Source organism: Apodemus sylvaticus, chromosome 5 (genome assembly GCF_947179515.1).
Source record: "Apodemus sylvaticus chromosome 5, mApoSyl1.1, whole genome shotgun sequence".
NCBI classification, from domain to species: Eukaryota; Metazoa; Chordata; class Mammalia; order Rodentia; family Muridae; genus Apodemus; species Apodemus sylvaticus.
The window spans coordinates 73405328-73425830 of record NC_067476.1 but is presented as its reverse complement, the minus strand read 5'-3'; the positions used below and the strand labels follow the sequence as shown (position 1 = coordinate 73425830).

The following is a 20503-nucleotide window of genomic DNA, read 5'->3' as shown; positions in this document are numbered from 1 at the left end:
TCCTGTCAGTCAAAACAGGCATCGAGTTCCCAAGCTGTGGGCTCAGGCGTATCGCAAAGGCCATCTCGGGGCTTACCCTTGGGCCCATCTCCCGGCTCCTCCACGTCTGGGTCCTGGTCGAAAGGGCCAAGGTTCTCTGATGCCCCGCCCTCCCATCAACCCCCAGGCACGCAGTTCCTGTAGTCTCTGGGCGTGGGCAATGTGCTTCCGCGGGTCCTCGAGCCCCTATCCCTGCTGGGGACAAGACGGAAAAGGGTGCACTGGGAGCCCGTGGGGTGGCTCGTGGGGTGGATTTTCGATTATTAAATGATCACGTTAGGAAAGCTATGGCTCCCAGGACTGTTCTGAGGTAGAGAGAAGCCTCTGTACTTAAGAGGAAGAGAGAGGGTGCTGGATATTGGGCCAAATCGTTGTGCCTAACTCTTCTTCTAAGAGCTGGGAGGGTGGAGGGCTGGGAGATGTATCTCCCCGGATGAGTAAAAGAGAGGGGACTCCTGGAGACGGGGGAAGGGAAACAGGAGAGAACAGGGGTGTTTTCCGTCGGGGCTCAAGGTCGCGGACAGAGGACTCCACGGGCTAGAGCGTGCAGGAGGCTCCGGGTGGGCCAAGGTGGGGATGGAGGGCAGGGAGACGGGCGGGAAACGGGCGCTTTGGGGCTTCATCTTCCGGCGCCTTGAAGAACAGCCAACGGGAAGGAGGGAGGGAGTGTGGGTCCTGACCCGACGGCTGCTCTGCTTCGGGGTTGGGCTGTGGACTATTCCTCCCCTAGCCTTCTCAAGGATCACCAGTCCCTAGAGGCTCACCTGGAGAAACCTTTTAAAGACCTGGGGCCCTTCTTCCAGAGGGGTGCCCCATCCCTGAGCTCTCCGCCCCTTCCGCACCGCACTTGCCTTTTAAAGGGGTCTGGGACCCCGTTCCAGCCGGACCCACCTCTGGAGACCTTCAGAGGGTCCCAGAACCCTACATCCTCATCTTGCATAGGAGCCCCCCGCCCCCGCGCTTCCGCGGAGTTACTCACCCGCTGCTTCTGTCTTGCTCAGCTGGCGCCGGACAGACGGCAGAACAAGCCAGAGGCCCCGCGAGTCGGTGGGGTGGGCAACTGGGCCGGGGGCCGGGGGCGGGGACAGGGTGCCAAGGGGCGGCCCCTGCTTCGCCTGCAGCTCCCGGCGCTGTGGCTCCGACTCGCGCTCACGCTCGCACTTTTCCCCGAGCCGCGTGATGTCACAGGGAAGCAGCCAATCGTGGTGGGGACGCACCGCCCGCCCGGGGCCGGTCACCCAGCGGCGACGCGCGGGGGTCACCACCTGGTGTGTCGGGCACCCTTGATGCTCACACCCTTCCCGGGAGATGGCCCGCGATTCAGGACTCCAGCACCGAGGGCACCGCCCACAGTCGCCAGGGAGGATTAGCCTCCGGCGCTGCCCTCCGGGGGGTGGGGTGGGGGCTGTCCGCGTTGTCATGGGGACTAGGCGCCCCCTCGCGGGCTGGGGAAGAACCAGGCGGCCAAGCTTGGCTATGAGCCCCGCCTCCGCCCTAACCAAGCACTCTGGACCCCGAAGTGTTTTCGAGCCTCTCTGTGGCTTGTAGCCCCTTCGTTGTCCCGCCTGCGGTTTAATCCTGGTCTTGAGGGTTTGGCCCCAACAGGCCCCTGGTGTGCGGCGGGGCAGATCTAGCAACGTGCTTCTGTCGGGGCAGAGCGCTGCCTGTTGGTCTCCGGGCAGCCGTCGGGGCCTGGGGAAGAGCAGGTGAGATTGGACAGGCGAGCATCTACCCTGGCTAAAGATCTTGACACTCTCCACGCCCGGGAAGGGACACGCACTAGCTGTGAGACTGAAGATGGCACGAGCCTCCTATCCAGCCGCAAATGAGTTCATCGCTGCCTATGAGGGAAGCCAGGTGCCCAAGGTCACCTGGGACAGAACAGGCCCGAAGGAAAGCCTAGTCTGCTAGACCGCCTGCAACAGTACTAGGCTAAGGCCCAAAGTAGGCAGATTCAGCACCTCGGACAGCTCCGCGCGTCCCTGGTCGGGAGGCCAGTAGCTCCGATCAGGCACCCGCGCTGCTTCTCCTGGGCCAGCCAGGGTTGAATGCACCCCTTCGCGCCCGCCCGGGGTCCTGAGTACGGGACACCCACAGCTTTTTGAGTGTCAACAGCCAATTAACTTTAAGCCGGCTGACTCTTCTTGGAAAAACCACCTGAATCGCAGCTCTCTATCCTGCAAGGTCCGGTAGGGGCTCCTGGGGGGCAGTGGTGGCGGCGGGGATATCTTTGTACTAACAGAGGGGTTAGGAACCTTTCAGTCCTTCAGTAGAGCCTGAGAGAAAAGGCTCCTGGTTCAGGCTTCTCCATGCTGAAGAGGAGAGGGACATCAACATTGGTCAAAGTTGAGGGCAGACTAGTGTGAGAAGCCATCTTCCCTCCCATGGGTACTTCGGTCTCCCATGAGCCTCAAAAGGGAAAATGGAAAAAGTGCTATTGTTCTTGCCCCCACTTCACAGGAGGGGAGAGGCTCAGCTGATTTCATGACATCGACTTCTTCCACTTTCCCATATCCCCCTCCCTGGGGGCCAGGAGCAGGGTGCACTCAGGAGAGAGGAAGTCATGTGTGTATGGGAGGGCATAGGGAGAGGGCAGGATGTTAAGCAGTCACATGAGTAAACAAGGAAGCCGGGCTTGCTAAGGACAGGAGGTTCCAGAAAACAGAAATGCCTCCAACCACAGGCAAAGCTAATGCAGTCTGTGCAGCCGGGCCCTTTACCTCCCACCCACACCTCAGAGCTCACGGATGAACTCTGGAAAGCTGAACTGGAACCAGGGGACCCAATTTAGTGTCTCTGCTTTGTTCTAACTGGGTCTTGGAACACTTTCTAGTAATGTGTAAGGGGTCCTGCAAAGGCTTACCACTAAGGAGGCTCTCCTTAGGAACGGGTGTGGAGACCAGGTGTGACTGCTCCCTCCTTGGCCAATCAGTACAGGTGGATAAGGCATGCTCACTTTTGGACCACTTTAATTACAAGCCCCCTTTCTATCCTGTTTGCAGTCAACTAGGAGCATGCTTCTGTGCTGATGAGAGACAGCTATGTGGACCTTGGCTGTCAGTTGCGTGGTCCTAAGTGATAACTGAAGTCATCATGTGAGGGGTTTTGGAGGGGTAGGTCAAGCACACTTAGCACATTGTTTACACTTGAGAAATTCAGAGTCTCTTCTGTCAAACCAAGGCGTACATCTGTTTGCAGCCTTGGTAGTGGCTGTCCTTCCACCCTTCACAGATTTAATTCAACTTCTTTCCCTTAAGGGAAGGCGGGTCTCAAGATACCTGTACTCTGCTTGTTGTAATGGTTTGATTATATGGAGTTGAAAGTAAATTGAAGCAGTCCCACAGTGCACTGCTGCAAAGAAAATCAAGAACCAGAGAAGGCAAGTGGCTTGTCCAAAGTCACACAGCTAGTGGATGTTTACTGATAGTTCACTCTACAGTGTACTCAGATAAAGTTCACATCTCCTCAGTTTGCATTACTTGCATTTTTGTTTTCATCTCTGATGTGACAGAACCTGTAATTTTCACCATCCCCACCTCCACCTCCACCCAGATGACTGCCAGTACCCTACCCGTGGCAGTCCAGTTACTCAGGTTTTCTATTATGCTCTAGTCTAAAGAACATTTTTTATTCATATTGGTGTTTTGACTGTCTATCTGTATGGAGTTGGATGTGAGCTGCCATGCGGGTGCTGTGACCAGAACCCGGGTCCTCTGGAAGAGCAGCCAGTGTTCTCTGCTGGGCCATCTCTCCAGCTCTTTATCACACCTCTTCAAGGCCTCTCTCACTTTCTAAACTGACTTGACATGTGAAAAGCAAAACACATGAACAGGGAGAGACAATGGCTCCTTCGGGGTCCTTGCAGACAAGCCCACAGTCTCCTCTCCGCTGTTCAGAACTTGCCGCAGTGGTCTGTCTCTAGGACGAGATGGAGAGCCGAGCTTGCTGACTGGCCTGTAGTCCTGGCAGGAAGCAACAGGGCGACTACCTCCATCATGCATCAGAGCCGAGAAGTAGCCCTCGGCCAGCTGACTTGGGCTGTGGATCACAGAGCATGCCATGCCTAACTAGGCCCACCGAATGCCTAGGGAAACCTGGCCACCCCCACATCCCAGGCCCAACCCCCTCTCCCTCCTCCCTCTCCGCAGAAACAAGCAGGAGCCTGATGAGGGGCATGTCATCATTTTAATGATGTAGATCTTTGGTGTCTCCCTCATTAGCAGTAGACTATCCCCTCTCCTCCCACCACAATGTTTCTATGATGAGTGACAAACAGAAAGAAAATCACATTTTCATACTAAAAACAAAATGATCAGAGCCTTGATTTCTCCACTAAAAACTACACATACAGTTCAGGCTTCCACATGCAACACCTCAGATCACAGACCCAGACCTCACACTCTGACCTGGCAGCTCCTCCCTCCACCCTTGGGCTGGCTTTGGCCTATGCTTAGGTAATACTGACACCCATAGGTGCTGCATGGAGGGCCTCGTGGAGGGGGGAGCTTGGTGGACATGCTGGGGGCGGGCCAGCCTACACCCCCTACTCCTGAGGACCTGTCCACCACCGTGTGTCGACTCCATCCTGTGTCAGGCAAGCAGGCGACTTCCTTCACTCCACAGGTGTCTGCGCTTGGGAGTGTAAGTCACAGACATGGAAGCTGGGCCTGACAGTTCCGTGTCTGTGGGCTAAGAGGATGAGAGAGGCTGGAACTCTGGAAGGTTTAGAGATGTAAGCAATTGGGGTGGCTCTTCCCTCCAGTAGTGGGCAGGGAAGACTGGTCCCACCATTCTGTCCAGGATGGTGTGGTTTAAATCTGGAAGACTTCGCTCTTCTGGGGCTCCTGCCCAGGGTTGTTTGAGTGCCCTAGGCTAGTGATCCTAGGAGAAATGGGGGTTCGAAGCAGAGACACCCACTTGCTCCTTCATTCACACCACGCTCAGCAGTGTGGCTCTTCTGGGCTCTAGATCATGGAAGGCTCTAGTACCCCAAGCCAGCCCTACCCCTTGGACTGCCCCCTTACCCGCTGGCTCCATGCCCCACCCTCATTCCTCCTGTTCCCGGACGCAGGTGTCAGCTCTTCTGTGTCTTCTGTGTGTACAGTTCCCAGCCAGCTGTGAGGTCCTGCTTCTGCTCGCAGCTCGAGGGAGGTACCAGTGCCTGGTTCTGTTTCTATCGGTTCCGTGGCTCCCCGCTAGGGCCTGCGGCTTCCCCTCTGTTGCTCCCATCACCCTCAGGAAGGTGACTGTTATTGGTCACATTGCAGTGCATGGTTGGTCCCTCATTGCTGGCAAGGGAGACTGGAATTGGGACAGGGGAGGAAGAGGACAGGGCCGGCTGGGGCAGTTCCCTCCCAGAGGTACTAGGCTGTTCCCAGGAAGCTGTCCGGGGGCTGAGTGCTCGCTCTGCCAGTTGCCCAGGTTCTGACAGCAGTCCTCGAGAGGTGGAAGGCTGGGGTGAGGAGGTGCGAGCAGCCCCTGACTCTGTGCCCGTCTGGGAGCTGCGGTGAATGCGGTGGCTAACGATGATGTTGTTGCCAAAGCCACCCATGGAGGCCATGGTGGTGCTCTGCTCCCTCTGTACCACAGCTGTCATGCCACCCTCGGCCATTAGCCTCTGGATCCTGCTGAGGGCATCTTCCCCACTGCCACCATATTCCGAGCCCTCACCTGGAAGGTACGAAGCAGAAGAAAGAAGGAGTTAGTTACTGGTCTGAGCCTCTGAGTCCAGCAGCAGGAGTTAGCAAATGCTGGGGGATCCTAGGCAAAACAAACAAACAAACAAACAAACAACAGGATTGAGGCCAACCTCACCACTGTGAAAACTGAAGTCCTAAGAGCAAGACAAGAGTGAGTCCCAAGGACTACTACTCACACGTCTGCTTTACTGGGGAGGAAAAGGCCAAGCTATGCATCTGTGTCAGAGCAGAGCTTGGACCAAGGCACATGCTTGGCTTTAATGAACCCTTTTAGCCCCCTTCAGAATGCAGGTTGCTTTGCGAAGAGGCAGAGGAGAGGACTGGACAGCTTGCTTTGTCTGTCCCTATCGGGGATGACTTTTAGACCTGGTCCTGGACTGGGACTCAGCACCTAGTCTTTGGGAAGAACACGTGCCCTGCAGGGTGTGCCTCAAAGGCAGTCTGCCAGGCTTTACTTCAACATCAGCTTGGCTCAGCTTGTTATTTTCTGAAAGCCGGAGAGGGGGCTGTGTTTAAATGCTTCCCAGCAGCTCTGCCATCCCTTTCCTCCCTTTACCCATGGGTCTTCATACATTATCCCCTAGTTACTGCTCTCCCTGGGCTATGAGCCTGATACAACATTTCCCTGGAGAGAACCAACTGCCAGCTGTGATGCCAACTTGCAGCCCTAGGTAACACAGGTCTGTCCCCAGGAGACCTGGGCAGTCACAGTGGCTGGCTGGACTGGGTCCAGACCCTTCGGACTTGTCCAGTGTTGGAGAGGAAATGCTGGTCCAGAGAACTGGTGCCCAGGGCAGCAGCAGGACTTCTACCTCAAGCCTTCTCTGCTCCTCACCAAGCCGGGCAGCTACAGTCAAGGCTCCCAGCTGCCAAGCCAGGTCCAGCTCCGCCAGAGTTCTGATTTGTTTCCTCTGGCTCTCCTGGCCAGTTTGAAGTTCTTTGGATTTGGAGTACTCAAGGATGACAGGTAACTCAAGGTTACCTGTTACTAGCTGTTTTTACAAGGCGTTCTTTGTCCTTTGCCCTGAGTCTTTTCTCTGCTTGCTTATTTGTGTTAGACTCTAGGCCAGTTGCCTTCATTTCTTTATGCCTTAGCGTACTGTCTAGGCCCATCTCCTGCATGGGACTGGCGGGCACTTGCTCAGTCTCCATTTCCTCAGCACTAAGCAGTGACGAGTCTACTCAGGCTTTGCTTTTATTCAGCTGGCCTTTCCTGAAGTCCCCATACAGCTGTCCCCCTCTATCTGCCCTGAATAGCTACGCTTCAGCTCTGCATTCAGAACATAGGAACCTGAAGGGCTCGGAGTCCCAAGGGCGAAGCTTTCACACAAGAGGGCAGGGGGGAGGCCGAGCTAGACCTCAGTGCCAGCGAAGACTCTATCTAGGAGCTAACCCTGGGGTCCTTTCTACAGTTCAGACAGTCCCCACGGTTTCCAAGAGCTAGAGTGGGGGACTTGTTCTGTTCCTTGGGGATCTGTAGTGGGCTGGCCTTGGGCCTATTGGCACTGAATTCATCATGTCAACTTTGACTGTTCAACTCCCAGAACTTCCCAGTGGTTGTTTCCAGGGAGAGAAAAGCTACTAAAGTCCAGTCCCAGAGTGCCTTGTGACCAGCACTCAAGTGTAAGACTGTCCTTTTCTGTGCCTATCCAGGACCCGCCCTCTCCCATTTAGTTCTCTCCTGACTGACTCTTTTCTCTCTCCCCATCCTATTACCAGGTTGTTGTCACTATGGGTCTAGTTCTTTTGTCTCCCGAGTAAGACAAGGTTTCTCTGTGTAGCTCTGGCTGTTCTGAGACTTGATCTGTAGACCTGGTTGACCTTGAATTCAGAGATCTGCCTGCCTTTACCTCCCGAGTACTGGGATTAAAGGCATGCACCTCCACTGTCTGGCAAATGTTCTGATTCTTAGTTAACTGAGTTCTGGTTAAGTCCACAGCTTGCTCAAAGCTCAGCAACTCCAGAGCTCTCAAGTCTCTTTGACAGTTGAGGACTTTTCTGACTTGACCCTCATCATTTTCTAGACCTATTCAATCAATGCACATAACAGTCTTTTCTAAAGTTGACCCAGCTCTGCACCCCAACTCTGCTTATTGAGATACTACACAAGGTCAGGTTCAGGGATCGGCATATGCCACATCTTTCATTCAAGAGTAGAGGCTGTAACAGTTGTAGTTCCACTAATGCTCCACAGTGTTTCTCTAACTCAGTAACTAGTGACTATGTCTCTGCTGCTGGACCTTCTTGGAGATCTTATTTCATCTCTGGGCAGTGTTAGCCCACAGTCTAGGATGAAATGTCTATTTGCCAAATACATGTATGGAGGTCTAAAAAGTGGCTCCTATGCTGCATATAGCAGCTCTAGACTCCAGGCAACTTTGAAAACTGGTCCTTACTCTGCTTCAGTAAAAATCTTTCTATGTCTGCGTCCCCAATGGACTTGCCTTTGAGGGATGAGGCACAGTTTCATTATATGATCCATGTTATTCCTTTTCTAAAGCCTGTCAGTTCATGGAACTTCATACAATGTGCACCAAAGTGCATGCTGAAAATTAGTGGCCGGGACATTGAGCGATATGCATATAACAGCTCCTGGGGCTAAGTGTGAACAGCCTCAGCCCAAAATCCTAAGCTGTGTTCCTCTCCTAGAATGCTAATCTGAGGCTGAGAGGCAGCTGGTATATCTCAAGAGGAAAGAAAAACTGAAGCCGGATGGGTATGGATCTGAGCAATGGTGACCGTAGTGGGGAACTCTGCTGCCTCTTTTCTGGGAGCTTAAGAATTTCTTTCAGAGTTTCAAAAACAGGAGCCTGGTTTAATGCTATTGGCAGATTGTTTCCTTGGCAAGTTTTGAATGCAAAAGACAGGTGGGATCAGCAACTTCCCAAAATGCCCTTCAGCTGCATTTAATTCTGGGGGTGGTATACAGCCAAGGAGGAGAAAGGAACTGGGAACTAAGACTGTGTACCTCCCATCACGTATGTACGTAACGTGTGTGTGTGTGTGTGTGTGTGTGTATACATGCACATTGTTCTAGCTCTTCCATAATGGCACTTGCTTTTTCCTGGCCTAGGGCCTGAACTGTGAGTGCTGTTTTAACTTTTGTCTTCACCACAACAGAAAAAGGTCAAAATGGGCTACTATTCGTGGAAAAGCTGGCTGGGGGGTCCAGAGCTCTGAGAGAAGTTTGCAGGGCTGAGGATGGAAGCTTTGGGTTCTGCCGGGTTCCTGATGCTGCTGCCAGCTGGGCTTCTGGACCAGCAACTTCCTGATCTGCTTGAAGGAAGCCAGAGATGGGGAGGCAGAAGTAATAAGGTTCTAGCCCCTAAAACCTGAAAAAGACCGCTCTTACCCTTCTACCCATCCATCCTCAAGTCCCAAACAAAAAGAAATAAACTGTAGTCCAATATCAGCAAGACAGACGATTCTTGTAGGAGGTCAGACACTAGGGGTGCACATCTCTTCAGCAGCACATCTCCTCACAGAGCCATTGCTGTACTTCCCCTTTGGACAGAAGCCTCCCTCCACCTGGGAATCCTGGAAGCCATGCTGCGCACACACAGCTCGCCTCAGTTCTCAACGTGTGCCAGGCATTCCTCACACAAAACACCTGCTAGTGGGCCTCCCTCTGTCCACGTGTGTAGTTTCCAGCTCAGGGCTCTTGCACATGCTGAAATTCCTACCAATACATCTGTCTAGTACTCAGCTCGAGGACTCTGTGTAGATCCACTTTCTCTGGCCCTCCTGGCCCTCCCACGATCCCCATCAGCTGCCTAGCTGTTAGCTGTTTAGTGTCATTCAGCTCCACGCTCTGAGGGAAAGCATGGAGGCTCCTTCTTAGACTCTGTCCACTGAGGGCAACCTTCCATGACACTTGCCTCATCAGGCCCTCCTAGACACCACCGCCCCAGCTGACAGTACTTTCTGGTTCTGCTGGAGAAGCAGTGGTTCCTTGGGCACGTAGAACCTGAGCTTCTGGGAATGAGCCTCACAGATTCCAGGCAGGTTGAGTCCATAAACCCCTGAAAAATGGGCCTGGAGATGGCTGAATGACACTTCTTCTCTTTCTCCTCCCCTCTCCCCTCCAGGCTTAAAGCTGCAGCTGCCTCAGCTAATACTGCCAGCTACTCATGTCCCCAGCAAGGGGTTTCTCCTCCATAAAGAGCCCAGCCTCAGATGTGAGATGCAGCAGGCTGCAACTGAGAACAGGACTTGGACTCTGACCATTTCAGTTCACAGCAGGGAGAAGGAAAGTGCCCCATGGAGGGAGGGAAAGCGGCAGTACAGAAAGCCGTTCCCCAGTTCCCCGGAGGCAACATCCGCAGATTTGTTACTCTTGGCCTGATGCACATCTCCTTCCATGGTCTTTCGAGCAAATGGCTCGACCAGGCCTAGAAAGTCTGTTTAGATGTTCCCTTGTTTGGAACTAGGAGCAGCAAGGGGCTAGAGGTAGGGGGTAAGGAGAGTGAGAAGAGCCTGCAAACGCAGTTGCCGGTGGGTTACAAAGTGGCTTGAGCCCTACCACTGGGAAGTGCTAATTGGTTCTTAAATGTGTGAGGCCAGCAGAAAGCTGAGGCTGATGCTGGCAGTGTCATACCTGAAGTAGGTGAGAGAAGGACTGCTGGTATGCCCAGCTGTATCCACAACATCAAAACACTGCTACCAGAGAAGCACCAAGAATTTCACTTGTAGCAGTACCAACATGCCATGCTAGCTGAGGAGAGAGAAGCTAGGGCCCCTGCCTTGGCTCTGGATGGAGCACTCCCTATTGAATCTCACTTTCCACGCACCCTCTTTGGTAGACAGCCTTGGTCCTCCATGAGCATAGGTCTAATTCTCCCTGAGAGGACAGATGCATTTCCAATCAGATGTCCCTGGCTCCTACCTTCACCAGGACCTGAGGATGCTGCCCCTGGTTCCTCTTCCTCCCTCTCAGTCTGTGTTTCAGCATTCTGCAACTGGAGGGCCAGAGTCTGGGTACCCTGAGATGTTACAGAGGTGGTTGGGTTCCGAGGTTGCAGCCCAATTGCATTCATCAAGCCCATGTCTCTGTCTGTCCGCCACGTGGCTCTGCTGGTTCTAAAGTGAAAAAGACAGACAGAAGTCAGGAAGGGCTTGGGGGGGGGGGGGTCCTTTATAGAAGTCTTGGCTTCCATACCAATTCTAGGCCCGCAGCCTAAGAAGGGAGAGCCAGGATACTACAAGTACCTCTTCACAGTAGCCATGACAGAAGAGTCTTGTAGACTGACTGGGAGCACAGCTACCACAGATAACCCGGAGCTAGCCAGTGCTCGCCTCTTGTTGGGTATTTCTCAGACATAGACTTTTAAGCCGAGGAAAGGCAGGAGAGCTGAGTTGCAGACTTCTGAGACTCACCACACCCTCACTTTTAGCTTCTTCTGGGCTTATTGTTCTAGCTGTACTCTGTATCCCTACAGGAAGCAGGACCTGCCTTAGGTCTCCCACTGAGCCAGTATTTTGTTTTTACAATGTCCCAGGTTTCATTAGTGGTTTAAGTGAAGAAAGATGCTTAGCGTCAGATTTCTATTTTTGGTGGCCCCCGGGCTACAGCCCTCGCCTCCTCAGCAGCTTGGTCCTTGTGGCCCTAGTCATCTGAAAGTGACACTCTTCTCCTCAAGTCTCCTTGGGCAAATGGGCAGATTACCCAGGGCAGCACTTTTCTCCAGGGCCCTTTATTGTCACTCCAAGTGTGCCCAGACACCATGACTAGAACAGAGACTAGAACAATAAGACTCCAAGAGTAAGGGTTTGTCTTCTTTTGCAATTTCGTGACGGATATGGGTGTTCGGATATGAATGCAGACATGAGTGCTTGCCGGGACTAATGGCGTCAGGTATCCCTGGACCTGAAGCTGCAGGTGGTTGTGAGTTTCCGACTTTCGCTTACCCAGGTCGCTCGCTGCTCCTGCTACTTGAGTGGACAGTGAAGACAGTTTCATTTAGCTGGTCCCAGTAGTACTCAATGCCAGAGTTTAAGGCCCTGATGATCCATTGGAAAAGGTGAGAAATAAAAGATGAAAAGTATCAGAGAGGTGGTTAGAAATTGTTGACAAATTCTGGACTTAGGGGCTGTGGTGGGGTGGTCCATTCAGAAAGGAGAAGGTCCAGAAAGCTCCGTCAGCAGGGTGCTCCGTACTGGAGCACCTCATATATCTTGACTATCCCAAATGCTTTCAGTATGCTCCTCCTTGGAGCCAAGAGGCAATTAAAACCACCAATATCAGATATGCAGCAGGTTCCAAGTATCTTTTAGAAACACAATCGTCCAGACAGTGATGACGACAATGTAGATCTCTAAACATAACTGCTGCCGGGGATTTAACTAACAACGTGACTATTCGGCATGCATAAGGCGCCAGGTCACATCTTTACTACAGCCAGGGCGGTACAGAGAAACCTTGTCTCAAAAAACAAAACAAAACAAAACAAAACTAAACAAAAGCTGGGCAGTGGTGGCGCACACCTGTAATCCTAGCACTCTGGGAGGCAGAAGCAGGCAGATTTTTGAGTTCGAGGCCAGCCTGGTCTACAGAGTGAGCTCCAGGACAGCCAGGGCTACACAGAGAAACCCTGTCTCGAAAAAACCAAATTCAAAAAACAAACAAACAAAAAAGAAGTGGGAAAGAGGGTTGGTTTTTAAAGATTTCTTTTTATTTTATGTCTATGTATAAGTGCTTCAACATACATATATGTGCCACAGGCACGCTTGGGTCTTGTGGAAGCCTACACAAGGGTGCTGGGTCCCCAGAACTGAAGTCACTTGTTATCAGCTGCCAGGAGAGAGCTAGGAATTGAACCTGGGTTCTATGAAAGAACAGCAAGGAATGCTGGTGCAATCGTGGCATAAATGTTGTGGAAGTAGCCAACCACTCAGTAACCGGATTTAAGTTATTTAAGCTCATCCCATGAAATGGAACCCATGCCTGACACTGCTGGGTGGCCCAAAACCTGAGATTGATAGTCAGCTGGCCTAGAGGAAAACCAACACTATCGTCTGTTAGAAGAACACACCACTAAAATGACTCCTAATGACATGCTGCTCTGCCCACAAACCAATGCTTCATTCTGCCATCATCAGTGTAGCTGGAGATGGTACAGTAGGTGAGAATCAACAGAAACCCACAACTAGACGATGTGCAGAGAATAAGAGACTTTGGGACACTCATTCCTCTAAATGGGATGCCTTCATTAAAGCCCTCCCCTCAGGGCTCAGAGAGCTTTGCAGAGGAGGTAGAGGAGAGATTCTAAGAGCTAGAGGTGGTAGGTGACTCTAAGGAAACATATTTTCCAGCTATAACAAAACTTATGCATATACAAATGCGCAGAGACTGTGGTAACATGCGCAGGACCTGGGCAGGTTTAAGCTAGATGGGCTCCCAGTGCTAAGAGGGGGAAAGTAGATATGGTTATTGTTTCTAGCCAAGAAGCCACCTACAATGGTACCTGCTTGCAAAGAAAAAGTTAGTTTTTCTCCAATGAAGTTTCACTGGGTAGTATATTAACCACACTTTAAGGTGAGGTCCCATTCCCAGGGGCAGTTGGCCAACACAGAATAAGCTCAGGGATATATTTGTAGGCTTCTGTCACATATTGCTTTGTGTGGGCACTAGTTTGTCCCATTGGTCTTTTACTTGTATATTCTTGTTTCCATTTATATGGTTTTGTGTGTTTGTGTTTCCTGCTTTTTTCTTTCTTTTCTTTTCTTTCTTTCTTCCTATTTTCAAGAGACAGAAACAAAGGGTATTGGAGCTGGGTGAATGGGGGTCTGGGAAGAGTTGATGAGAGGGAAAGTATGATATTGCAGAAACATTTTTTTTCAGCCGGGCAGTAGCAGTACATACAAATCCCAGCACTGAGGAGGCAGAGCCAGGTAGATCTAGTGGAAGGCTAGCATGGTTTATAGAGTAAGTTCTAGGACAGCTAGGACTATACAGAGGGACCCTGTCTCAAAAAAACAACCAACCAACCAAATTAAAGAAAAAGTCCAATTAAAATAAAAAGAACAGCAAGTGCTCATAACTATTGAGCCATCTCTCCAACCCCTCCTAAAATAGGCATTTTGTATTTATTAAATATTTAGTGTAGTGTGTATCACATGGTATGGTAGGCATGTGAAGATTTGAGGATAATGTGTGGGAGTTGTACCTTCACCCATAGATGTATCTACTAACCAACCAAACAAGTTTTTTAAAGTTCACTAATTAGCTCTTGTAGACAACCTAAATGATTATCTAAAACACTCCACAATTCTCCTAAACAAGTCAGGAAAGCAAATTCCTGAAGAGCTCTGTTCTTCCAATTTCCTATTCTAAACTCCAACATCAGTTTAGAAGGTAGACATGGTTAAGTGAGGCCATCTGGATGGGCCCTAACCTGAGGCCCATGTAATGGCATGGTGAGATGTAGGCACCTAGAAACAAGGAAGTCAGCCCTCTCAGGAAACTCTGAAGAGTATCTTTCCACCCTCCAGAACTGTAAGAAAATCAGTATTTGTTTAAGTCACCAGGTCTATGTGTTTTGCTAAGGCAGCCTAAATAGATATATTCTGGTATGTCAGTTTACAACCTGGGGGCAGTGTCACTCTCCTTTGACAACAGAACATCCCCAGGGAACAAGAGATGGACATCAGCTAGAAGAAGGTGGGTTTGGGGAGAAGTTTGAGGGGCATCTTTTCCAATCCTGATGAGTCAGCACAGGCATGGCTGAGAGAGGACTACAGTGGAAGGCTGGGCTGCCTTGTACAGAAGGCAGCAGAATTGGGGAGAGCCCACATCTAGCTGTACAGAGCCTGTCCTTCTGGGTAGAGGCCACCCCTGAGGGAATGCTAGCCTTCACTTTCTCTGCTCTTATATGCTTATATATACTTCCTGCTCACTGGACTTTTATTTGGACCACCTGTAGAGCACAGTCTCATTTCTACAAAGAGTTATTTCTGTGGGGGTCTAAAGACTACTAGAGAACAAAGGAGAGAGGTAGTCTTGCATTAAGAAAAGGCAAATGGCCAGAGACAAACTACAGATCCTCTCAAAAAAGCTCTTTTTGGTGAGCAAATCCTGGCTGCATTATGTCAATGTGAAGCCAGCTGCCAAGAAGCCTTTGATGTACAAACTTGTCAGGATTTATTGACAGGCTGCAATACCATGTGGGCTTCTGCCAAATCCCTCCTCTGTAATTCCTATTACTCAGGGTTAGTTAGTGACAACAAACTGTTCACACCAAACTTACAACAAACCATGTACTGTGTGACCAGGAACCTTCTTCCTCTCTCAGAAAGGCAACTTTGGAAAACCAGTCTGTTCTGGGACCACCAGCATGACACTAGAAGCCATGGACCCCCACAAAATACCCCACTCAGGCTGCATGTACCATCCCCTAAGAGCTGGGGACTGGGCTACTTACTGAAGATGTCACAGCTGGGTGCGTAATTACAGGTCCATACAGGTCCATGGAATCTGGGAGGGTTAAGGATGGAGGGTCCTGAGTCTGAGCCCCGCCTCCCTGCTTTGTTTTTGTGGCCAGTGAGCCTGACAACGGCATGCTTTGGACTGATTCCTTATCTGGGTACTGTATTAAAGGATCAGAGTTGATAGGACCTTTTCTGGTGACTTAATGTCACTGATTCTGCGTTTTAGTTAAAAGAATGATTTTCAGCCAGCTCTTTCTTTCTTGGACTTGGTAAGGATGAATGAGTCACTGTTTGTTCTAGGTTCTTCTTGGATAAACATACAAAGGGATAAAAGACTGGGAAGGTCTACAAGGGGCAGTGTTTCAAATGGACTTCTACATAGCACCCAGTTCTCTACAGCAGTCTAAGCTATGTTTCTGGGTGTGGCTCAATCAGTCTCATTGCTGGGGCCCTCTCTGGCTCCTTGAGTAGAAGGAAAAGCCAGCCTTGCTTTCTCAGTGATCCCAATGTTCTGTTCACATGATCTGTGGCTCAGAACTTCCCAACTTCCTAAGAACACTCTTCATCTGATGGTCTCAGGGATGTCTCTGATGACTGCTTCCAGGAAGACTGGCATTTATCTGTACCATCTCTATGGTGAGGGAAAGACCTGGCACCTGGCTCTCCTAGCTAGCCTGAAGGAGAGTCTCTGTGGAAGTTCTGGCTCCCTTTTTCATTCCAAAATCTGCCTTTCCCCTCCTTGGTTAATAATGCTTGATTACAATTACCATTCACACTGGTAGCTCCCTCTGACAGAACTGAGGCTTTATAAAGAGTGCTATCCTTGGCCAAAATTCCAGGTGTTCCACACTCAGATTACTTCTCTTCTGCTAATCTCTGTTCTGCCTTCTGAGCTGATTCTAGAAGCTCCCCTTACCCTCATTTACAGGGAAAATCCATGAAGCCAGCCAGTGGTCCTTACACCCACCGTGAGGGTCAGCAGTGGTGGCCAGGCTGACAATCAGGCAGAGGCACAGCGTCGTGGAGGTAGGGAGGTACAGCTCATACCAGGAAGAGGAAAGGGGATTACTGAGCTTATCTGCATCGTGGTGGGATAGCCTGGTTCAGGCCCTCATGGGACAGTCTTTTCACCAGTCCTAACAGTTTTTTCCTAGGGCCAGCGAGATGGGGTATTCTTTAGTGCCTTTGTCTATTGGCAAGTAGGACTTAACAATCACCAAGAGATACCCAAGAAGCTTGTTCCCAGTCTTTGTGCTTGGCAAGAGGACTGAGGCTGAGACAATGGAAAAGAATCAAGAGCAGTATTGAGAGCACAAAATGCAGTGCAGCTGCCTGTGCTGGACAAAGCAGACAACCACCTGTTTGGGGGGAGGGCTGCAATCTTGGCCCAGCTGGTGGGCTAGATTCTGTGCCCTTGGGAATGGGTGTGCCAGGGACTGCGTCACACAGGGACAGGCAGCAAGCCTTCAGCAGCTGCCTATGAAACAGACCGGCACTCTGAGCTCCTACTTCTCTACTTGTTCTTAGTCTAGGCAAGAGGCCTAACAATTATAGATATCAACACTGGCTTATCCTCCTATTTTCCAATGTACCAAGACATCCGGTTCACCTAAATAGGACCTAGAGGTCTCAGGGAATTATAAAAGCATGGGTGTGTTCCTGTGGTGTATTTTTATGCAGGAGAGAATATGTTGCTTTCTTTAAAAAAAAAAAAAAGAAAAAAGAAAAAGGGAGTTGATTCTTTCCTCCTACCATGAGAGTCCTGGGGACTGAACTCAGGTCATCAGACTTAAGATACAGGCCCTTCACTGTTTGAGCCATCTCAAAGGCCTTGTTTTATGTTTTATTTTTTGAGATAGAATCTTGCTATCCAACCCATGTTCAAACTCAAAGATTAGCCTCTTGCTTCAGCCACTTGGGTGATGGGATTATAGGCATGTACCACCATACATGGTTTTAGAGGGATTTTTGGTGAGAAAAGGCTTAAATATCAGTTGTAGGAAAGAGATTTGAATTGAAAAATTCAGAGGCCTAATTCTAACAGTGATTGGGGGTGGGGGGGGAAGCAAAGATAACCTTACTTTGCCTGAAGTAAAAATAAAAGATATGAAGGTGGCTGAGCTTTAAGTCCAGGATAGTGGAAAGTGCCTGTGATGGGGAGTTTGAGGGAATCTAGGCTACAATGTGTGTCAAGGTCAGTCAGCCTTGGCTATATACTGAGATCTTGGGATAACTTTGCAGAACTTAAGACAAAGTCTCATCTATGCTAAATGTTTATGACCCCCTAAATTTCCTGTCTTATGGCTACAGGATCCCAAGCAATCAGAATAAATAAATAGCAGAAGCATAACTGGTGGGTAAGTTACCCCCACTTGGCCTGGAATAGGATTGCCTCATGGTCTAGTGCCCATTTTCTTTAGAAAGAGGCTTGAGCTCCTAGAAGCCCAAAATGGTTTAGGCTCACTGAGACTCTGGGATGCTCAAGACAACATATGGGAGAAGAGAGAAAATAGAGGCCAAAGCCACCTTCATGTTTGGCTGAGGAGTCTGTGACTCACACCAAATATGTGGGTTTGGGTTTGAGGCATGACATCTAGGAGGAGGGGTGACAACAAACTGGGTTACAGAGTGCCTTCGGAAGGGAGAGGGCTAGAGGACTTTGCTAGGGACAAAGGTGAGTGGTAGGAGCCAAGGAAAAAAACAGGCTGTCGAAAAAAAACAGGTCTCTGAAAAACAGGAAAAGAAATGCCTATAACTATAAAGTTGGTATGAATCAAATTATAGTTCAGAATTCTATACCAGTTTTGGAAAGGATATCTACTAGATTTATCTTAGGAATTCCTAAGGAGAAGAAATAAGATAGCCAGCCAGCTTCATGTGGTTTGGGGAAAAGAAATATTTGAGAACCCACACAGATTCTGGACCAGAGACAGCACAGAGAAAGGGCAAAAAGCGATAGGTTCAGCATCTGTGCTAAAAGTAGCTCGGAGATGTAGGCTTTGTTATGGAAAGACACAGGAATTAGTGAGAGAGCATTCCTGGACATAGAAACTTAGAAGCAAGGAGCAGTCAGAACAAGACCGTCTCCCTTCTACAAAAGCAACTTCACTGGGTTAGACTTAAAGAGCAGCCTCTTTTGGGGAGGGTATCCAAATAATCAAGATGGAATCAAGGTTGTAATAAACTGGGTTTTCCCTCCCTAATGCCACTGTCAACACAGCTGAGAGTTGATAGGATTAATCACCAGATACCTACCAGACCATAAGAACTGGTCCAAAAGCTGGGCTGTGGTGGCGCATGCCTTTAATCCCAGCATTTTGGAGGCAGAGGCAAGCAGATTTCTGAGTTCGAGGCAAGCCTGGTCTACAGAGTGAGTTCCAGGACAGCCAGAGCTATTACAGAGAAACCCTATCTTAAGAACCAAACAAAAACAAAAACAAAACAAAACAAAAAAACCCAAAAACCAGAACTGATCTAAAACAGGAAATGCAAGGAAGCAAACAAACAACCCCTCCCCTACCAAGGCCCCACTAAGCACAAAGGCAGTATGGATGGGGATGTAGATCAGTTGAAGAATGGTGGCCTAGCAAATTAATGTACAAAGCCCTAGTACAACATAAATTGGGTGTGATGTCACATGGCCATAATCCCAGGGCCTGGAAGGTGGAGGCAAAGGGGGTCAGAAGTTCACAATCTTCCTTGGGGATATAAATTCTGAGGCTAGACTGGAATACATAAGATCTTGTCTGGAAAAAATAAAATAAATAGAAATAAAGACAATGTGGGCACTCCCAAAGGCCAAAGGCCTTGTGCGGCCAGTCCCAACTCCCTCACTTGGGCCTGCACAGCGCCCTAGAAGACTGCAGCAAGGGAAGAGCAGCATTGGGGAAGCCTGGAGACAGAAGTGCATTTAGTCAGCTGGAACCCCGCAGTGCCCCACAAGGCAATCAGCCTGCTCTGCAGCAAAGCAGAGCTTCGTGCTCTCCACCTGGCTGGGTCTGCAAACTGATAATGATCAGGCTGATTCCAGGATCTTAAGTATGTGGCTGAAGAGACCTCTATCCTTCAGAAAGCCAGAGGAAGGGAAAAGAGTGTCATTAGGTCAGATGTGCTTCTGCTCCCCTTTTCGTCCTTACTTCAAAGCCACGGAATAATCATTGTGACTTCACATTGAGCTTTTCAGTCTGCCCCCACTATTATGAGCTATAGCTTCTAGTAGAAAAACAGCAGGACACAGAGACAGTCTGTTGGAGATCAGTAGCCTGACCAATTAGTTTGATTTATTTATCTTATGTGTATGCTTTTAATGTGTATTTTGTTATGTAATTATATAACAAAATATCATTACATTTTATAATTTTATAATAGTTAAAATGTCATAATATTAAAAAGATAAAATAAATGTTATTTTATGTGTATGTTTGTCTGCATGTATGTATATGCATGTGTATCCTGGTACACATGGAGATCAGAAGAGGGATTCAAATCCCCGGGAACTAGAGTTACAAATGGTTGTTAACCATCACATGAGTACTGAGAAGCTAACCTGGGTCTCTTGCAAGAGAAACAGTGCTCTCAACTGCTGAACCATCTCGTTAAGTCCCTAGATTTGGGGGAAGGGGCAAAGACTATTCCCAATTTTATTTGTTTGTTTATCTAGGTTCTTTAAGACAACACGGTTTCTCTGTTTAACAGTCTTGGCTGTCCAGGAAGTCAGGGTCAGACCAGGTTGGCTGGCCTTGAACTCACAGAGATCTGCCTGCCTCTGTTTCCTGAGCGCTGGAACTAAAGGTGTGCAACACCATGCTAGCTTCAATTTTATTTAAGTTACTGTCTGTTGCATTTATATAAACATTAGACCACTTGTTGAATTTTTCTAGAAAAGCGTTTTTTATTTTTATTTTTGGTTTTTCGAGACAGGGTTTCTCTGTGTAGCCCTCGCTGTCCTGGAACTCACTCTGTAGACCACGCTGGTCTCGAACTCAGAAATCCACTTGCCTCTGCCTCCCAAGTGCTGGGATCAAAGGTGTGTGCCACCACCGCCCGGCTTCTAGAAAAGGTTTTAAAAAGAACCTTTGATATCCACTCTTGCCTGAGGGGACTTTGCTATCAATTGGAAAACAGGTAAGATACAGCAAAGAAAAATACAACATAGTCTAGATTCAAGAAAGCAACCACCACAGTGTCTAGTTTTTGCTTTGTTTTGTTTTGGCAGTGCCAGAGATTGAACCTAAGACTTTACACATCCTAGACTCTATCACTGATCCACACTTTCAGCTCTGTTACTTAGAAACTGGAGCTCACTATATAACCCATGCTGGACTTGAACTCATAATCTT

At 49.5% G+C, this 20503-nt stretch overlaps 1 protein-coding gene across 8 annotated transcripts in view; it reads right to left on the bottom strand.

Annotated features, from left to right (window-relative positions):
- Nucleotides 1-4205: 4205 nt before the first annotated feature.
- Ambra1 (autophagy and beclin 1 regulator 1) overlaps nucleotides 4206-20503 on the bottom strand; it is a 191910-nt gene continuing 175612 nt past the window's right edge. For all 8 annotated transcript variants that reach the window (XM_052182981.1, XM_052182980.1, XM_052182985.1 and 5 more), the window contains 3 exons: nucleotides 11646-11738; nucleotides 10624-10817; nucleotides 4206-5709 (listed from right to left, as the gene is read on the bottom strand). In XM_052182981.1, coding sequence (XP_052038941.1) covers nucleotides 5213-5709; nucleotides 10624-10817; nucleotides 11646-11738 — 784 coding nt within the window. In that variant the 3' untranslated portion in view covers nucleotides 4206-5212. The remainder of the gene's footprint in view (nucleotides 5710-10623; nucleotides 10818-11645; nucleotides 11739-20503) is intronic.